This window comes from Lagenorhynchus albirostris, chromosome 4, assembly GCF_949774975.1.
Source record: "Lagenorhynchus albirostris chromosome 4, mLagAlb1.1, whole genome shotgun sequence".
NCBI classification, from domain to species: Eukaryota; Metazoa; Chordata; class Mammalia; order Artiodactyla; family Delphinidae; genus Lagenorhynchus; species Lagenorhynchus albirostris.
In genome coordinates this window covers 118289207-118306523 of record NC_083098.1, presented here as the reverse complement: position 1 = coordinate 118306523, position 17317 = coordinate 118289207, and the positions used below count along the sequence as shown (strand labels likewise).

The following is a 17317-nucleotide window of genomic DNA, read 5'->3' as shown; positions in this document are numbered from 1 at the left end:
TGGGATTAAAAACAGCTACCTCCTAGGATTATAGGATTACAAATAATATATATGTGAAGTGCCCAGAACAGTACGTGACAACAAATGATAAACAGTATCTAAGTAAATATTAGTTACGATGAAACATTTCAAATGACATTTTATAATAATTTTAAGTATATTTAATGATAAAAATCTTGCAACTACTGTGAATTTAAAAAGCAATTAATGACCAGATGATTCTAAATGAAGCCTAAGAATCAAAGTGGAGCCAAGAACACTGACCGTTTCACCTCCGCACGGGAATGACACAGGACAGGCTGACAAAGCTTCTTAAATGCTGAACTGTAATAGTAGCAGCTTTGATTCTGACGGACGCCTCCAAGCTCCTTCCAGCAGTAAACCTCAACAAGCCGTGAGAATCCACAAACTGAAAATCTCAAATGAGAACATCAAAGAATACCTGTGTTTTGCAAGCATTTTTTTTTTATTAACAAGAGATTGAAACAGTCAAATTCAAATGAACTATGGGACAAAAGTTCCAGTTGCTAAGTTGCAAAATGAACACATAATGGAAAAATTCACTGACATTTAAAAATGTAAGATTACTTCTTTTCATCGAATTCCTCTACTTGCATCGCAGATAGAGTGGCGCACCTGTCTCAGGGCTTCAGTAGCCTGTCCGTGGGAAGAAGAAGAGGCACTGATCAGAGAAGACCATGAACGTATCAGATTACTGTTCACAAGGAATTCTATACCTTTAACGTCTCCTTAGGTCAATATATAGATCTAAACTATGAGTGGAAACTGCCTACAATATTTCAATTTATGTGGATCCTTTTGTAAAAGGTGAGTTTAGAGTTTCTCGTTCATCCTTATAGTTCTTGTAATGTTAGTTTCCCCCTTTACAGTGGTTTTTGCCATTTATAAAAAATCAAACAAAAAACCCCACTACTCTGACCTATCAGTTTCCCTTTTTTCCCTCAACTTTATTACCTTAAAAAAAAAAAAAAAAACTTTACAGTTTGCTACTCTAAATCTTCAATGCCCGGTGCTATAAACTAGTTGAAAGAACATTCCTTAGCTTTCACGGATTGCATCATTTAAATGCAAAAGTATCCACTAAATTAAAAAAAAAAAAAAAAAGATCATTATATTTTTCCTAAGTAATGATTATATGGAATTTAAACATATTTTTTAAAGGCTCTTTATCTCCAAGTTTTGGACTACAAATTCTTGTTACATCCTTCCTTTTTTTAAATTTCAGGGATGGGTAGTTTAGAAGTTACGGGTAACAAAAGATAGGATGATTACTGGCTATTAAATGATCATGCATTGAGCAGTAGAAGGTATTTCTACCAAAACTTTTTTCTTATAAAATTACTAAGAAAAATTTAAAAAGCTAATGAGCCCACTGGGAGGCCAGAGGTAAAACCTGCCTAGGAAACAGATTATATGGAAGAGCCCCAGAGCACAGGATCCAAACTGAGCTTCATACCTTGCTTTCCCCACTTTCTAACCGTGTATAACCTCTGTTTTCGCATCTGAAAGAAGGAAATGATGAAAGGAGGAATAGCATAGTGATTCTGTTTTTTTTTGTTTGTTTTTTTTTTTGGTTTTTTTTTGCAGTACGTGGGCCTCTCACTGTTGTGGCCTCTCCCGCTGTGGAGCACAGGCTCCGGACGCGCAGGCCCAGCGGCCATGGCTCACGGGCCCAGCCGCTCTGCGGCATGTGGGATCTTCCCAGACTGGGACACGAACCCGTGTCCCCTGCATCGGCAGGCGGACCCTCAACCACTGCACCACCAGGGAAGCCCCTGATTCTGTTTTTAAGGAGAAGAAACTTGTAAAAACCTTTCGAGAGCTTAATAAAATTGTTTATCAGAGTGCTCATCTTCCTAAAATTCTCCTTTCTTTTAGTTCTTCATAGTTACAGAATCTGCAATTGAGCTTGATATTGGACTTTGTTCTTTAAAAACACATATTCACTTGGAGATAGATTTCTATTGAATACTGTTATTTTACTATCTCAAAGTCACTTAAGACATTTTCCATATACATGTAAAGCTATGCCAATGTAGAATACAGATGACAAGAATAAAACTGTAGGAAATTAGTATCAGGACATGTCAGCTATTTCACTGAACAAAACCACAATGCAGAGAAGCCTGTGCAGGACCAAGATTTAACCCACGAGGATGAGCCACCGATTGTATTTCCCTGACACTGAATTCTGGCTCCCAAACAAGACCAGCTATAAGATGTGGTATTTACAATAAGGTACCTTAGCAAGATCTTCTTTTAACTTGTTGTACTGCACCACATCAAAATGCTGTTGCTTTGATTTCTTGTGGAAGAAGTGAAGAAACTGCCTACTCTTAACAGCTGAGTAAGTATAATCCTGAAAAAAAAAAAAAGACAAAAAACCAGAACCGAATATGCTTTAAATGAACATAATACCTCTGCAAGAAACGTGCCTTAGCAACAACAAAGCAAAGGAAGGCAGATGAGTAAAATACGTGCCGTGGCCATCAGAGCAAGCATAAAGCAACACAAGTAACACATTTAGTCTCATTTGAGATCAGCTGCTCCTTTCAAAAGCAAGCAAGCTGGGCAGAGAAATCACACATACAGGGAAAGAAAAGAGAAACAGGAAAATGCAGATTTTTGGCAAAATAATCGCGAGATAAGCTAAAGTTACTGGGTGGTTTGCAATACAAATTCAATTTTATTTATAAACAGGATACAGAGTACACAAATTTGATGTGTTTATCTCAACGGAGGAATTTGTTAAGTTGTACTATTTATTTCTCTATAGAGGTTATACACAGTTTCTCTAGGGTATATACAAATCTCCATCCTCTGGCAAACAACAAAATTTAACAGCTGATAAAAACCCAGATAGCAGTAATTCAATAGCTAAAAAGGTTTTATTGCTCATGACTTGGATAAGAAATTATTTATAAAAGATGTTATAACTTACCATTTTCTTAACAAACTACTCACCTGTCGAGTGACTAAAAAGTATGCAAAAAAGACCATGGAATTTGAAAATGTGATGAAGTATGTAACTGGCTCCATGATATCCCAGGAGTACACCCACCAAGTGAGCCAGGCCATTGCCCCGCCCTGAATGGACAGCAATGCTAATCCAGCCCACAGAAGTCCGTTGGTTTTGACTTCTGAGTGAGCTTCAATTCTCGCTTTCATCTGAGGGGAAAAAAAGCGACTGTTAGTTCAGTTTACAGTGCACCAACTTAAAAAAAAAAAAAGCAGAAAAGGAAGAAAAGTAAAGTAATGCACATCTGTATTACTTTAAAAAGGTCTGATTTATGAAAAAATAGAATGTATAAAACATATACATTCATGAGTGATCACTTATTTCCAAATCAGTTCATTAATAAACCATTTTTTAAATTATAAAGGCAATACCTGCTCATGGAAAAAAATTTAAATAGTATAGAAGGGTATACAATGAAAAATTCAGAAGTCATCCTCTGAAACCTAACTAAAAATTACATGTCTATTTTCTTTGACTCAGCAATTTCACTTCTGGGAATTCATCCTACAGGTACACTTGCACATGTGATTCATCATAGGTTCATTCTTAAAAGTAAAAGACCATAAATTATCCAATTTTTCATCAAGGTATCATGCAGCTATGGTGAGAAGGCTCTCTATGTACCAATACAGAGATCTTTCCAGGATCTACTGTTAGTGAAAAAAGGTGAGAAAAGTGTATAACAGCATATACTGTTTCCTAGAAAAGGGAACAATAATATATTTGCATTTGTTTGCACATAGATAAAGAAAATCTGAAATGATTCACAGGTTCAGGGATATGGTACTGGGAGGACAGTAGGAGGAAAACTTTCCATTGGCCACCTTTTTAGGTTTTCAAATCTTAACACAAGTAAATATCACCAACTTTTTAAAAAGTAAAGAAAAAATTAAAACGTACCATCCAACAAATAAAAAAGTCCCTTTCTCTGGCATCCCCTAAGTATTCTTAGAGGTAATCACTATCAAAAGTTTCTTTTAGGGACTTCCCTGGAGGTCCAGGGGTAAAGAATTAGCCTTCCAATGCAGGGGATGCAGGTTTGATCCCAGGTCGGGGAATTTAGATCCCACATGTTGTGGGCCAACTAAGCACATGCACCACCAACTACTGAGCCCACCTCAACTAGAGAGCACGCACGCCACAACTACAGAGCCCAAGTGCTCTGAAGCCCGCGTGCCTCAATGAAGACCCGACACAGCCCTCCGCAAAAAAAGTTTCTCTTAACAACAAGGTCCTACTGTATATAGCACAGGGATCTATATTCAATACCCTGTGATAAACCATAATGGAAAAGAATATAAAAAAGAATGTGTGTATATGTATGTATAACTAAATCACTGCTGTACAGAATTTAACACAACTATACTTTCATAAAACAACAACAAAAAAAGTTTCTTCTACCTCTAGAAACTTTTTATTCTTACACAAAGATACACATACACCTACCCATTTTTAAAAATCACAAGTGGGATCAGAGGTTTAAAAAATGCATTTTTCGCTTAAATTAAAACAGACTCCTGCCCCTCCTCCCCAGAAAAGTTTTTTTTTTTTTTCTCCACCACTGATTAACTTCAGATGTTAGGAAGCCACTGCTAACTTTCCAGCTGCAATTCTGCTGAGCAGAGTGGGAGCCGTGGGCCTATTCTCTGAAAAACAAACAGTGGTAGTGCTCCAGCTAGTGCATCCCAGCTCATCTTATACTCAGTTACCAAGATACTATGGCCAATCCATGGAAAGGACGCACGGCACAGAGTTTAAGACAGCAGCCTGGAGTCAGACCACCAGAGTTCAAGTTCTGGCTCTAATACGTATTAGCTTATATACCTTTGCTGCCTTAGTTTCCTCAACTGAAGAAGGAGGACGGTAACAATACCAAACTCAGAGGCTCGTTGTGAGGATTAAAGGAGAAGATAAGCCTATGTAAAGCATTCAGAAAAACACTCAAATGGAGCAATAATACCAATAAATATTGGGTATTATTTACAAACAGACTCAACAGGTGACGCTTCCGAACCTGTTCGAGGGGCTGCAGCTGTCCCTTCAGGTGGTCAATTTTCTCCAGCAGATGGTGCTCTCTCTTTTTCTGAAACTCTTCTAAATGCAAGGCTATGAACAGTCTGTGAACCAAGGATTTCATGTTTTCCATCTCAGTAGTGTGCTCACTACTCAGTTTTTCTGAGAAAAGAAGACACAAGGGAAACATAAGGCAGTTAACACATCTTTTCCTCCAGGGTTTGTAAATCTAGGGAACCAAATCTGAGTTCCCCCGTCTGGCCACTTGGACGCTCCCCACTCCTCGGGGAGTGGGGGGGGGCATTTGGTACGGGCCTTTATTCCTGTCTCAGGTGATTCCACTCATCTCTCTCTGGAATAATAAATAACCAGACAGTAGGTTTAAAATTCATTATGTTTTTGTCTTTTTTCTTTTGTAATATGACTAGTACTCTTTCTTTTTTAAAAAAAGGAAGAATAATACAGGAAAAGGAAGTATCTATCTACCAGAACCCAGGTGAATACCTCACCTGAGTTTGTAACATTAGTTACAGGTTCACTTTTATACCTGTGTTAACCTAAGATCCTTCTTCACCCTCAACTATCTATCCAAAATCATTTTAGGATCCCCTGGGGAGGGAAACTGGTGTACAAACATGTAAACGAAAGTATAATATACATTTGAAAAGTCATTCAAGTGTAAGTTCTTTTCAACAAGGTATAGATCTGAAGGGAGGTTCATACTGAGGAAAGGGAATCGATTTCTGAGCTTTTAACACAGAGTTCTTTTGATTCTGAATTTCTCTCATACTACCACTTCAGTGGATCTATAGATCTACATAAAACTGTGCTATAGTGATGCCTTTCTGAGGGTTATAACTGTTCCCCACCACTGTAAGGGAATTTGAGATAGGGGGACAAAGTGAGGGGAGAGAAGACAGAGACCTTCCTGCCAGACAGCAGAAGCAACTGCAGATACGGGAGATTTATGATCCTAGTGTCAGTATTATCCCAGCGGCTTTCCAGTCTGTGACAGCACTTAACCAGTCTGTTACAGACTGAAGTTAATTTTCCTCTATCTCCACCCACTTCTTCAAGACTTTATTGTGGTCTTTAATCCCTTCCACATTCTAGGCTAAAACTCCACAAAGAGGTAGAAACGAGAAGTTCCCTTTTAGCCTTTTGAGATTTGCAGAACAGTCAGAGCCCTTTTGCTGTGATGGAAAAAATGGACGGATACATAAAAGGTCTACATACAGAAAAACGGCAGAGATGGGGCACGATTTTGTCCAAAGCTGGGGAACGTAACAAAGATAAAGAAAGCCGGACACTAGTTCAAGTGGTAAGGATAGATGCTATTCAGTAACTGTTGTACTAGGGAAGGGGATCTGGCATGAACTGAACTCAGCTTCTATTTGTGCAGAGGTGGAGGGGCGTTTTCAGGGAGCGAGGAGAACATCAAGGGGCTTAAGCAGAGTCAGGGAAGTGGAAATTTACAAAAAGTGGGAATGGAAGTTGCTTAATGTGACCAGGCCATTTGGGTCTGTTAACTGGCACTTGTCCAGAAGAGGAAGATCAAATAGAACAATGAGGTGCCCTGAAAATGTTTATCTCCACTTATTCCCTCAAATGCTAAATGGGAAGTAGAAGACCTCGCAGAGTGCTGGGAACTCACTGGACATGAAATTTCTATCTCAACATGGATTTTCATTTTTCTCAATTTCTTCCATCCTTCTGTCTTTGGGGTTAAATACTGTCCTGATTTTTAAAAAGAATCAAGAATAGAAGAATGTTCATAATTGTTGAAATGATGGATTTGTTTTAATTTCTCTATACTTAATTTGTGTTTGAAAATTTAAAAAAATATTTTTCCTCAAGGGATCTTCAGAGTAATTGCTGATATCAGTGCTGGAGCACGAGATCAGCCTGGATCGTCTAGTTATACCAGAAAGTAAGAAAATGCTTAAAATAAAAACGGGGGCAAGTCATAAGGACATGGGAGCCAATGATCTTCAAATTGATATGGTTAGCAGGAGCCCCTTAAGCTGGCTCCTGTGTCCTTGTGACTTACTCCCATTTTTTGTTAGTATTTCCTTATTTTTTCTTTTGTTGAAGTATAGTTGACTTACAATATTATATTAGTTTCAGGTGTACAGCATAGTTATTGAGTATTTTTACATATTACACTCCATTAAGTTATTACAAAATAATGGCTATAATTTCCTGTGCTGTATAATATCTCCTTGTTGTTATTTTATAGTTTGTATCTCTTAATCCCCTACCCCTATCTTGCCTCTCCCCAGCTGGTAACCACTGGCTTGTTTTCCATACCTCTGAGTCTGTTTCTGTTTTGCTATATACATTCATTTTATTTTTTAGATTCTACATATAAGTGATATCATACAGTATTTGTTTTTGTCTGACTAAGCATAATATTTTCTAGGTCCATCCAGCTTGCTGCAAATGGCAGAATTTCATTCTTTTTTATGGCTGAGTAATATTCGTGTGTGTGTGTGTGTACATACCACATCTTCTTAAGCCAATCGTCTGTTGATGGACACTTGGGTTAACTACTGTAAACAGTGTTGCTATGAACACTGGGGTGCATGTATCTTTTCAAATTAGTGTTCTCATTTTTTTCTATATGCATACCAGGAGTGGAATTGCTGGATCATATGGTAGTCCTATTTCTAGTTTTTCTGAGGAACCTCCACACTGTTTTCCATACTGGCTGCACTGATTTACATTCCCACCAACAGTGTACAAGGGTTTCCTTTTCTCCACATCCTCTCCAACATTTGTTATTTGTAGACGTTTCGATGATAGCCATTCTAACAGTTGTGAGGTGATATCTCATTGTTCTGATTTGCATTTCTCTAATAATTAGCGATGCTGAACATCTTTTCACGGGTCTGTTAGCTATCTGTATGTCTTCTTTGGAAAAATGTCTATTCAGGTCTTCTGCCCAGTTTCCATTTGCATGAAATATCTTTTTCCATCCCCTTGTTTTCAGTTTGTGTATGTCTTTAGCTCTGAAGTGAGTCTCTTGTAGGCAGCATACAGAAGGTTCTTGTTTTTTTATCCAATCAGCTGCCCCTATGTCTTTTGAGTGGAGCATTTAGTCCACTGACATTTAAAGTAATTATTGATAGGTATGTACTTATTGCCATTTTATTAACTTTTTCTAGTTGTTTTCGTAGTTCTTCTCTGTTTTATTTTCTGTATCTAAATCACCTCCCCCTACCTCTCCCCACCTCTCCCCATCTTCTTGGCATCTACTGATGATTCTTGTCTGAATTTGGCTGCAATATAATGATTTTTCAACTACAACAGCCCTCCCATATTTACCAGTCAGAACCTGGCATTCCAACTAAAAACATGAACCTTCCCTTATCTACTGATTTATTTATCTCACCATCTATTTATGAAGGCATAGACTCAGTATTACCTTATCCTAACCCCGATAGTCCACAACCACAGCTTACTGAGAGCAGAAACCTCTGGAGCCAATACTGATAGAAACACTAAACTATAATGGTTGAACTGCTGAAGGCTCAGTGCTGACTAGTTTGAGAAATAAAAACAGTCACACATTCATGAGTTTTACCTCCAGGAGTCCCACCAGGTTCTCACAGTGAAGGTCAGATATCAGAGAAAAATACTTCCCTGCTTCCAGCAGAGAAAGGAGAAAAGTAACCATTTTGAAACAGTCCTGAGCATTACTTTCTCCATGCCAAGGAAATTACAGTTGACCCTCAAACAATATGGGGGATAGGGGCACCAACCCCACATGCCGTCAAAAATCCACGTATAACTTTATAGTTGGCCCTGTGTATCCATGATTCCATGGACTACACCAACTGTGGACCACTTAGTACTGCAGTGTTTATTGAAACAAATGTGCATGTAAAGTGGACCCATGCAGTTCAAACCTATGTTGTTCAAGGGTCAACTGTACTTTACCAGAACCTAGTCTGGCCTGGAGAAAGGGCAATTAGCCAACTCCAGGCCCCTCTAGCCTTCCTGTCTCATATAGGGGAGGGAAAAAATGGCTAAGAAACTCTTCTGAAGGTTACAGCACAGTAATCCTGGCCCAATAAAAACCTTGAGATTTAATCATAAAATTATAGAATGCTTCTCCCCCCGCCCCCCGCCAACACCTTAACACCAAATCAACAGGGCTCTAGCTCTGTGCAAGACAAAGACTCTTTTCAAGAAAGAATTTCTAGGGAAACTCAAATACAACAGGGTAGAGAAACAGGGACACTAGAAAAAACTGAAGCCTCTGATACCTACAGCTATAGCAAACAGTAAACAGCTGAGCTCCTGGTCAGATACACATAAAACCTCACACTAAAGACCTACTTGCTTCAGTTTCTATTTTTAATAATATCATGTCTAGCTTTCAACAAAAAATTACAAGGCAAGAAAAAAACAATCTAAAGAAACAAAGCAAGCATCAGAATCATAATCTGATACGGCAGAGATTTTGGAATTTTCAGACCAGGAAATTAAGACAAATATGATTGACACGGTAAGGGCTGTGATGGAAAAAGTTGACAACATGCAAGAACAGATGAGTAATGTAAACAGAGAGATGAACACTGTAACAAAGAATCAAAAAGAATTTCCAGAAATCAAAAACACTTTAATAGAAAGGAAGAATGCCTTTGACAGACTCACCAGTAAACTAGACACGGAGGGGGAAAGAACCAGTGAGGCTGATCATGGTGATACCCACATCCAAAGACAGAGGAGAAGCTGCAATGAGACGGGAGGAGAGGTGCAATCACAGTAAAATCAAATCCCATAACTGCTGGGTGGGTGACGCACAGACTGGAGAACACTTATACCACAGAAGTCCACCCACTGGAGTGAAGGTTCTGAGCCCCACGTCAGGCTTCCCAACCTGGGGGTCAGGCAATGGGGGGAGGATTCCTAGAGAATCAGACTTTGAAGGCTAGCAGGATTTGATTGCAGGACTTTGACAGGACTGTGGAAAACAAAGACTCCACTCTTGGAGTCCACGGCTGCAGAACAGAATAAAGAAAAAAGAATGAAAAGAAATGAAGACAGCCTAAGAGAACTCTGGGACAGCACTGAACGCAACAACATTCAAATTATAGAGGTCCCAGAAGGAGAAGAGAGAGAGAAACGACCCGAGAAAATATCTGAAGAGATTATAGTTGAAAACTGCCCTAACATGGGAAAGGAAATAGTCACCCAAGTCCAGGAAGTGCAGAAAGTCCCATACAGGATAAACCCAAGGAGAAACATGCCGAGACACACAGTAATCAAATTGGCAAAAATTAAAGACAAAAAAAAATTCTTGAAAGCAGCAAGGGAAAAAAGACAACATACAAGGGAACTCCTAAAAGGTTAACAGCTGATTTCTCAGCAGAAACTCTACAAGCCAGAAGGGAGTGGCATGACATATTTAAAGTGATGAAAGGGGAGAACCTACAACCAAGATTACTCTACCCGGCAAGGATCTCATTCAGATTCAATGGAGAAATCAAAAGCTTTACAGACAAGCAAAAGCTAAGAGAATTCAGCACCACAAAACCAGCACTACAACAAATGCTAAAGGAATTTCTCTAAGTGGGAAACACAAGAGAAGGACCTACAAGACAAACCCAAAACAATTAAGAAAATGGTCATAGGAACATACATATCAATAATTACCTAAAACATGAATGGATTAAATGCTCCAACCAAAAGACACAGGCTCACTGAATACATACAAAAACAAGACCCATACATAGGCTGTCTACAACAGACCCACTTCAGACCGAGGGACACATACAGACTGAAAGTGAGGGGATGGAAAAAGACATTCCATGCAAATGGAAATCTAAAGAAAGCTGGAGTAGCAATACTCATATCGGATAAAATGGACTTTAAAATAAGGAATGTTACAAGAGACAAAGAAGGCCACTACATAATGATCAAGGGATCAATCCAAGAAGAAGATATAACAATTGTAAATATATATGCACCCAACACAGGAGCACCTCAATACATAAGGTAACTGCTAACAGCTATAAAAGAGGATATCGAAAGTAACACAAAAATAGTGGGGGACTTTAACACCTCACTTACACCAATGGGCAGATCATCCAAACAGAAAATTAATAAGGAAACACAAGCTTTAAATGACACAATAGACCAGATAGATTTAATTGAGATTTATAGGACATTCCATCCAGAAACAGCAGATTACACTTTCTTCTCAAGTGCGCATGGAACATTCTCCAGGACAGATCACACCTTGGGTCACAAATCAAGCCTCAGTAAATTTAAGAAAACTGAAATCGTATAAGGCATCTTTTCTGACCACAACACTATGAGATTAGAAATCAATTACAGGGAAAAAAACATAAAAGCACAAACACATGGAGGCTAAACAATACGTTACTAAATAACCAAGAAATCACTGAATAAATCAAAGAGGAAATCAAAAAATACCTAGAGACAAATGACAATGAAAACATGATGATCCAAAACCTGTGGGATGCAGCAAAAGCAGTTCTAAGAGGGAAGTTTATAGCTATAGAAGCCTACCTCAAGAAACAAGAAACATCTCAAATAAACAACCTAACTTTAGACCTAAAGGAACTAGAGAAAGAAGAACAAACAAAACCCAAAGTTAGCAGAAGGAAAGAAATCATAAATATCAGAGCAGAAATAAATGAAATAGAAACAAAGAAGACAATAGCAAAGATCAATAAAACTAAAAGCTGGTTCTTTAAGAAGATAAACAAAATTGATAAACCTTTAGCCAGACTCATCAAGAAAAAGAGGGAGAGGACTGAAATCAATAAAATTAGAAATGAAAAAGAAGTTACAACAGACACCACAGAAATACAAAGAATCCTAAGAGACTACTACAAGGAACTCTATGCCAATAAAATGGACAATCTGGAAGAAATGGACAAATTCTTAGAAAGGTATAACCTTCCAAGAATGAACCAGGAAGAAATAGAAAATAAGAACAGACCAATCACAAGTAATGAAATTGAATCTGTGATTAAAAGTCTTCCAGCAAACAAAAGTCCAGGACCAGATGGCTTCACAGGTGAATTCTATCAAACATTTAGAGAAAAGCTAACACCCATCCTTCTCAAACTCTTCCAAAATATGGCAGAGGGAAGAACACTCCCAAACTCATTCTATGAGACCACCATCACCCTGATACCAAAACCAGACAAAGATACTACAAAAAAAGATAATTACAGACCAATATCACTGATGAATATAGATGCAAAAATCCTCAACAAAATAGTAGCAAACAGAATCCAACAACACATTAAAAGGATCACACACCATGATCAAGTGGGATTTATCCCAGGGATGCAAGGATTCTTCAGTATATGCAAATCAATCAATGTGATACACCATATTAACAAATTGAAGAATAAAAACCATATGATCATCTCAACAGATGCAGAAAAAGCTTTCGACACAATTCAACACCCATTTATGATAAAAACTCTTCAGAAAGTGGGCAGACAGGGAACCTACCTCAACATAATAAAGGCCATATATGACAAACCCACAGCAAACATCATTCTCAATGGTGAAAAACTGAAAGCATTTCCTCTAAGATCAGGAACAAGACAAGGATGTCCACTCTCACCACTATTATTCAACATAGTTTTGGAAGTCCTAGCCATGGCAATCAGAGAAGAAAAAGAAATAAAAGGAATACAAATTGGAAGAGAAGAAGTAAAACTGTCACTGTCTGCAGATGACATTGTACTATACGTAAAGAATACTAAAGATGCCACCAGAAAACGACTAGAGCTAATCAATGAATCTGGTAAAGTTGCGGGATATAAAATTAATGCACAGAAATCTCTTGCATTCCTATACACTAATGATGAAAAATCTGAAAGAGAAATTAAGGAAACACTCCCATTTACCACTGCAACAAAAAGAATAAAATACTTAGGAATAAACCTACCTAGGGAGACAAAAGACCTGTACGCAGAAAACTTTAAGACACTGATGAAAGAAATTAAAGATGATACCAACAGATGGAGAGATATACCATGTTCTTGGATTGGAAGAATCAACATTGTGAAAATGACTATACTACCCAAAGCAATCTACAGATTCAATGCAATCCCTATCAAATTACCAATGGCATTTTTTTACAGAACTAGAACAAAAAATCTTAAAATTTCTATGGAGACACAAAAGACCCCGAATAGCCAAAGCAGTCTTGAGGGAAAAAAACGGAGCTGGAGGAATCAGAGTTCCTGACTTCAGTCTATACTACAAAGCTACAGTGATCAAGACAATATGGTACTGGCACAAAAACAGAAATACAGATCAATGGAACAAGATAGAAAGCCCAGAGATAAAGCCACACATCTATGGTCAACTAATCTATGACAAAGGAGGCAAGGATATACAATGGAGAAAAGACAGTCTCTTCAATAAGTCGTGCTGCGAAAACTGGACAGCTACATGTAAAAGAATGAAATTAGAACTCTCCCTAACACCATACGCAAAAATAAACTCAAAATGGATTAGAGACCTACATGTAAGATACGACACTATAAAACTCTCAGAGGAAAACATAGGAAGAACACTCTGACATAAATCACAGCAAGATCTTTTTTGATTCACCTCCTAGAGTAACAGAAATAAAAACAAAAATAAACAAATGGGACCTAATGAAACTTAGAAGCTTTTGCAAAGCAAAGGAAACTACAAACAAGACGAAAAGGCAACCCACAGAATGGGAGAAAATATTTGCAAACGAATCAACAGACAAAGGATTAATCTCCAAAATATATAAACAGCTCATGCAGCTCATTATTAAAAAAACAAACAACCCAATCCAAAAATGGGCAGAAGACCTAAATAGACATTTCTCCAAAGAAGACATACAGATGGCCAAGAGGCACGTGAAATGCTGCACAACACCACTGATTATTAGAGAAATGCAAATCAAAACTACAGTGAGGTATCACCTCACATCAGTTAGAATGGGCATCTTCAGAAAATCTACAAACAACAAATGCTGGAAAGGGTGTGGAGAAAAGGGAACCCTCTTGCACTGTTGGTGGGAATGTAAATTGATACAGCCACTATGCAGAACAGTACGGTGGTTCCTTAAAAAACTAAAAAGAGAATTACCATATGACCCAGCAATCCCACTACTGGGCATATACCCAGAGAAAACCATAATTCAAAAAGACACATGCACCCCAATGTTCACTATTTACAATAGCCAGGTCATGGAAGCAACCTAAATGCCCATCAACAGACGAATGGATAAAGAAGATGTGGTACATATATACCATAGAATATTACTCACCATAAAAAGGAACGATATTGGGTCATTTGTAGAGATGTGGATGAATCTAGAGACCATCATACAGAGTGAAGTAAGTCAGAAAGAGAAAAACAAATATCGTATATTAATGCATATATGTGGAATCTAGAAAAATGGTACAGATGAACCGGTTTTCAGGGCAGAAATTGAGACACAGATGTAGAGAACGAACGTATGGACACCAAGGGGGGGAAGCGGCCGGGCAGGGGATGGTGGTGGTGTGATGAATTGGGAGATTGGGACTGACATATATACACTAATATGTATAAAATGGATAAGTAATAAGAACCTGCTGTATAAAAAAATAAATAAAATAAAATTCAAAAATTAAAAAAGATAAAAATGGAACGTTTTCATTACATTTCAGTAGAGAATCACATGTGGAAATATGGTCAAGAAGGTTTTTTCGCTTAACTTATGTGGAACCCAAACATCAAAGCGATTAACGTAACCAAGATGGTGCAGATTATTTTAAACACTTGATTTGGATATTTTGAGTATGTCGGCTATCTCCCGAGTGGTATAACGTTGACTGTTCTCAATTATTGCTTCAATTTGATCGCTATCAACTTCAACTGGTCTACCCAACCATGGAGCATTGTCCAGAGAGAAATCTCCAGCACGAAACTTCACAAACCACTTTTCACATGTTTGATCAGTCACAGCACTTCTCCATACACTGCACAAATCTTCTTTTTGCGTTTCAGTTGCGTTTTTACCTTTCTTGAAATAATAAAGCATAATATGCTGAAAATGTTGCTTTTTTCCTTCCATCTTCCATATTAAAATGGCTACACAAAAATTCACCAATTTTCCTTTTTTTTTTTTTTTTTTGCGGTACGCGGGCCTCTCACTGTTGTGGCCTCTCCCGTTGCAGAGCACAGGCTCCGGACGCGCAGGCTCAGCGGCCATGGTTCACGGGCCCAGCCGCTCCACGGCATGTGGGATCTTCCCGGACCGGGGCATGAACCCATGTCCCCTGAATCGGCAGGTGGACTCTCAACCACTGCACCACCAGGGAAGCGCAAATTCACCAATTTTGATAAGTCTTTTTTTAAATGCATGCTGATATGACAGCTGTCACAATACAATCTAACAAAATTGTTTTGAATGAATGAAAGACAGCTATGTGCTACTAGAGCCATCGAACGGAAGAAACCGAACAAATGTTTTGGCCCAGACAACAGAAAATGTTCCACTCCAGCGCTTGATAGTGGGGGAGGCTGTGGGGAAGGGGTGGAGCTCATGGGAACTTTCTGCTCTCTGCTCCACCACGCTGTGAACCTGAAACTGGCTAGAAAAAAGAAAACCTACTTAAAAAAAAAAAAAAAGTGAAGACCTGTACAACGGTATACACTTGAGTTCCTGATTTTCAGGTCCACTTCTTCTTAACCCAATAATGTCAGATTAAGCATTCAAGATCCTAAAATGAAGCCTTAAAAGTCTAAAAAGAGTATATGAGCCTAAAAGCTCTGACAGATGACTTCTACCAATCATTTCTACCCTTGCTAGAAAAGCTTACACATTGGCTCTCCAAAGCCTTCTTGGTCATTTGGTTAACTAAAACAAATTCTTAGGATAAGGCTGCTCCCTGAAAAAGGCCCACAGCGAAAGGGAAGTGTTAAGATACTTGCATAGCTGTGTTTCTTACCTTTCTTAGGGCACTGTACATCGTATGTGACTTTATTAATGACAAGTCTAAAATCATTCATTAGCAAGATTTCCATCAAGGTTGAAGCTGCAATTTCACTGCCATCTGAAAATTCAAAAATAAGTCCTTGTTTTACAACAGTAAGAACCACGTTTCAACATATGGAAAAACACTTGCTAATCCAGGTCTCTACAATACAGTAGTGGACATCTGTCTGTTCTGGGGTGGGGGGCTTTCCCATACCCGATACTGTTCCCGCCGGGAGGGAATCCTCTCTTGCTGCTCTACTGCTCATTACAGTGGACCAAGAAGAGCAGGCAGGCACCCCATCTCCCACTCTGTCGGCGGCGCTGGGACCCAGGCTGACGTCCCTCGTGGGACTGTACCTGCGGACGGTCATGCAAGGCCAGAGCAGTGCAGGTGACGGCGGAGGGGCTGAGGGTGTTGGCAGCAAAGCCCATCAGGCCGTTCCCAGCCTAACCTCTCTACTCACGTCCTTCTTCAGCTCCTACCCTCTTCTTTCTTTTTTTTTAATTTTTTTAAATTTATTTATTTTTGGCTGCGTTGTGTCTCCGTTGCTGCACGCAGGCTTTCTCCAGTTGCGGCGAGCGGGGGCTACTCTTCGTTGCGGTGCGCAGGCTTCTCATTGTCGTGGCTTCTCTTGTTGTGGAGCACGGGCTCTAGTAGTTGTGGCACGTGGGCTCAGTAGTTGTGGCTCGCGGGCTCTAGAGTGCGGGCTCAGTAGTTGTGGCGCACGGGCTTAGTTGCTCCGTGTGGGATCTTCCCGGACCGGGGCTCGAACCCACGTCCCCTGCATTGGCAGGCGGATTCCTAACCACTGCGCCGCCAGGGAAACCCTCCTGCCCTCTTCTGGGCCTGGCTTTCTTTCAGTTCCAGTCAGAGAGCCTGCTGACACACACCCCTGCTTAGTCAGAGCCCATTTCGGCGGCTTGCAGCCAAACGCGCCTAACCGCTCTGTGGAGGCACGTGGGCAGGAATGTTTGTGGAAGCCCGCCTCTCTCTTACTTTTAGCCGCTAAGGGGGAGTGATGTGCGTTGACTGAAACTTGGTAGCACCGCAACCACCGCCACACAGGGCTCCCTCCCTTTCTAGCCGAGCTAAGACCACAAGAGGCAAAACTGCAAGTGGCTGGGGGTGGCAGGGAGAGCGACAAACATAGCTGAAACGAAGGAGTAAATCTGCACTTGTGCGGTGTATTTCCTAGAGGTGGAGAGATTCTAATAGTGATTTCAAATATCCCAGGAACAGTTCAGAAAAAAAAAAA

At 39.4% G+C, this 17317-nt stretch overlaps 1 protein-coding gene across 3 annotated transcripts in view; it reads right to left on the bottom strand.

The window, feature by feature from the left end:
- Positions 1-264: 264 nt before the first annotated feature.
- Positions 265-17317, bottom strand: part of MCUB (mitochondrial calcium uniporter dominant negative subunit beta) — a 90180-nt gene continuing 73127 nt past the window's right edge. Inside the window, exons 4-9 of one of the 3 annotated variants that reach the window (XM_060147389.1) lie at positions 16033-16137; positions 5055-5215; positions 2986-3189; positions 2264-2380; positions 589-657; positions 265-409 (exon numbers count right to left, since the gene is read on the bottom strand). In XM_060147389.1, coding sequence (XP_060003372.1) covers positions 595-657; positions 2264-2380; positions 2986-3189; positions 5055-5215; positions 16033-16137 — 650 coding nt within the window. In that variant the 3' untranslated portion in view covers positions 265-409; positions 589-594. Of the gene's footprint in view, positions 410-452; positions 658-1477; positions 1524-2263; positions 2381-2985; positions 3190-5054; positions 5216-16032; positions 16138-17317 lie in introns of those variants that run through there. The other 2 variants (XM_060147390.1, XM_060147388.1) reach the window with 2 other exon arrangements.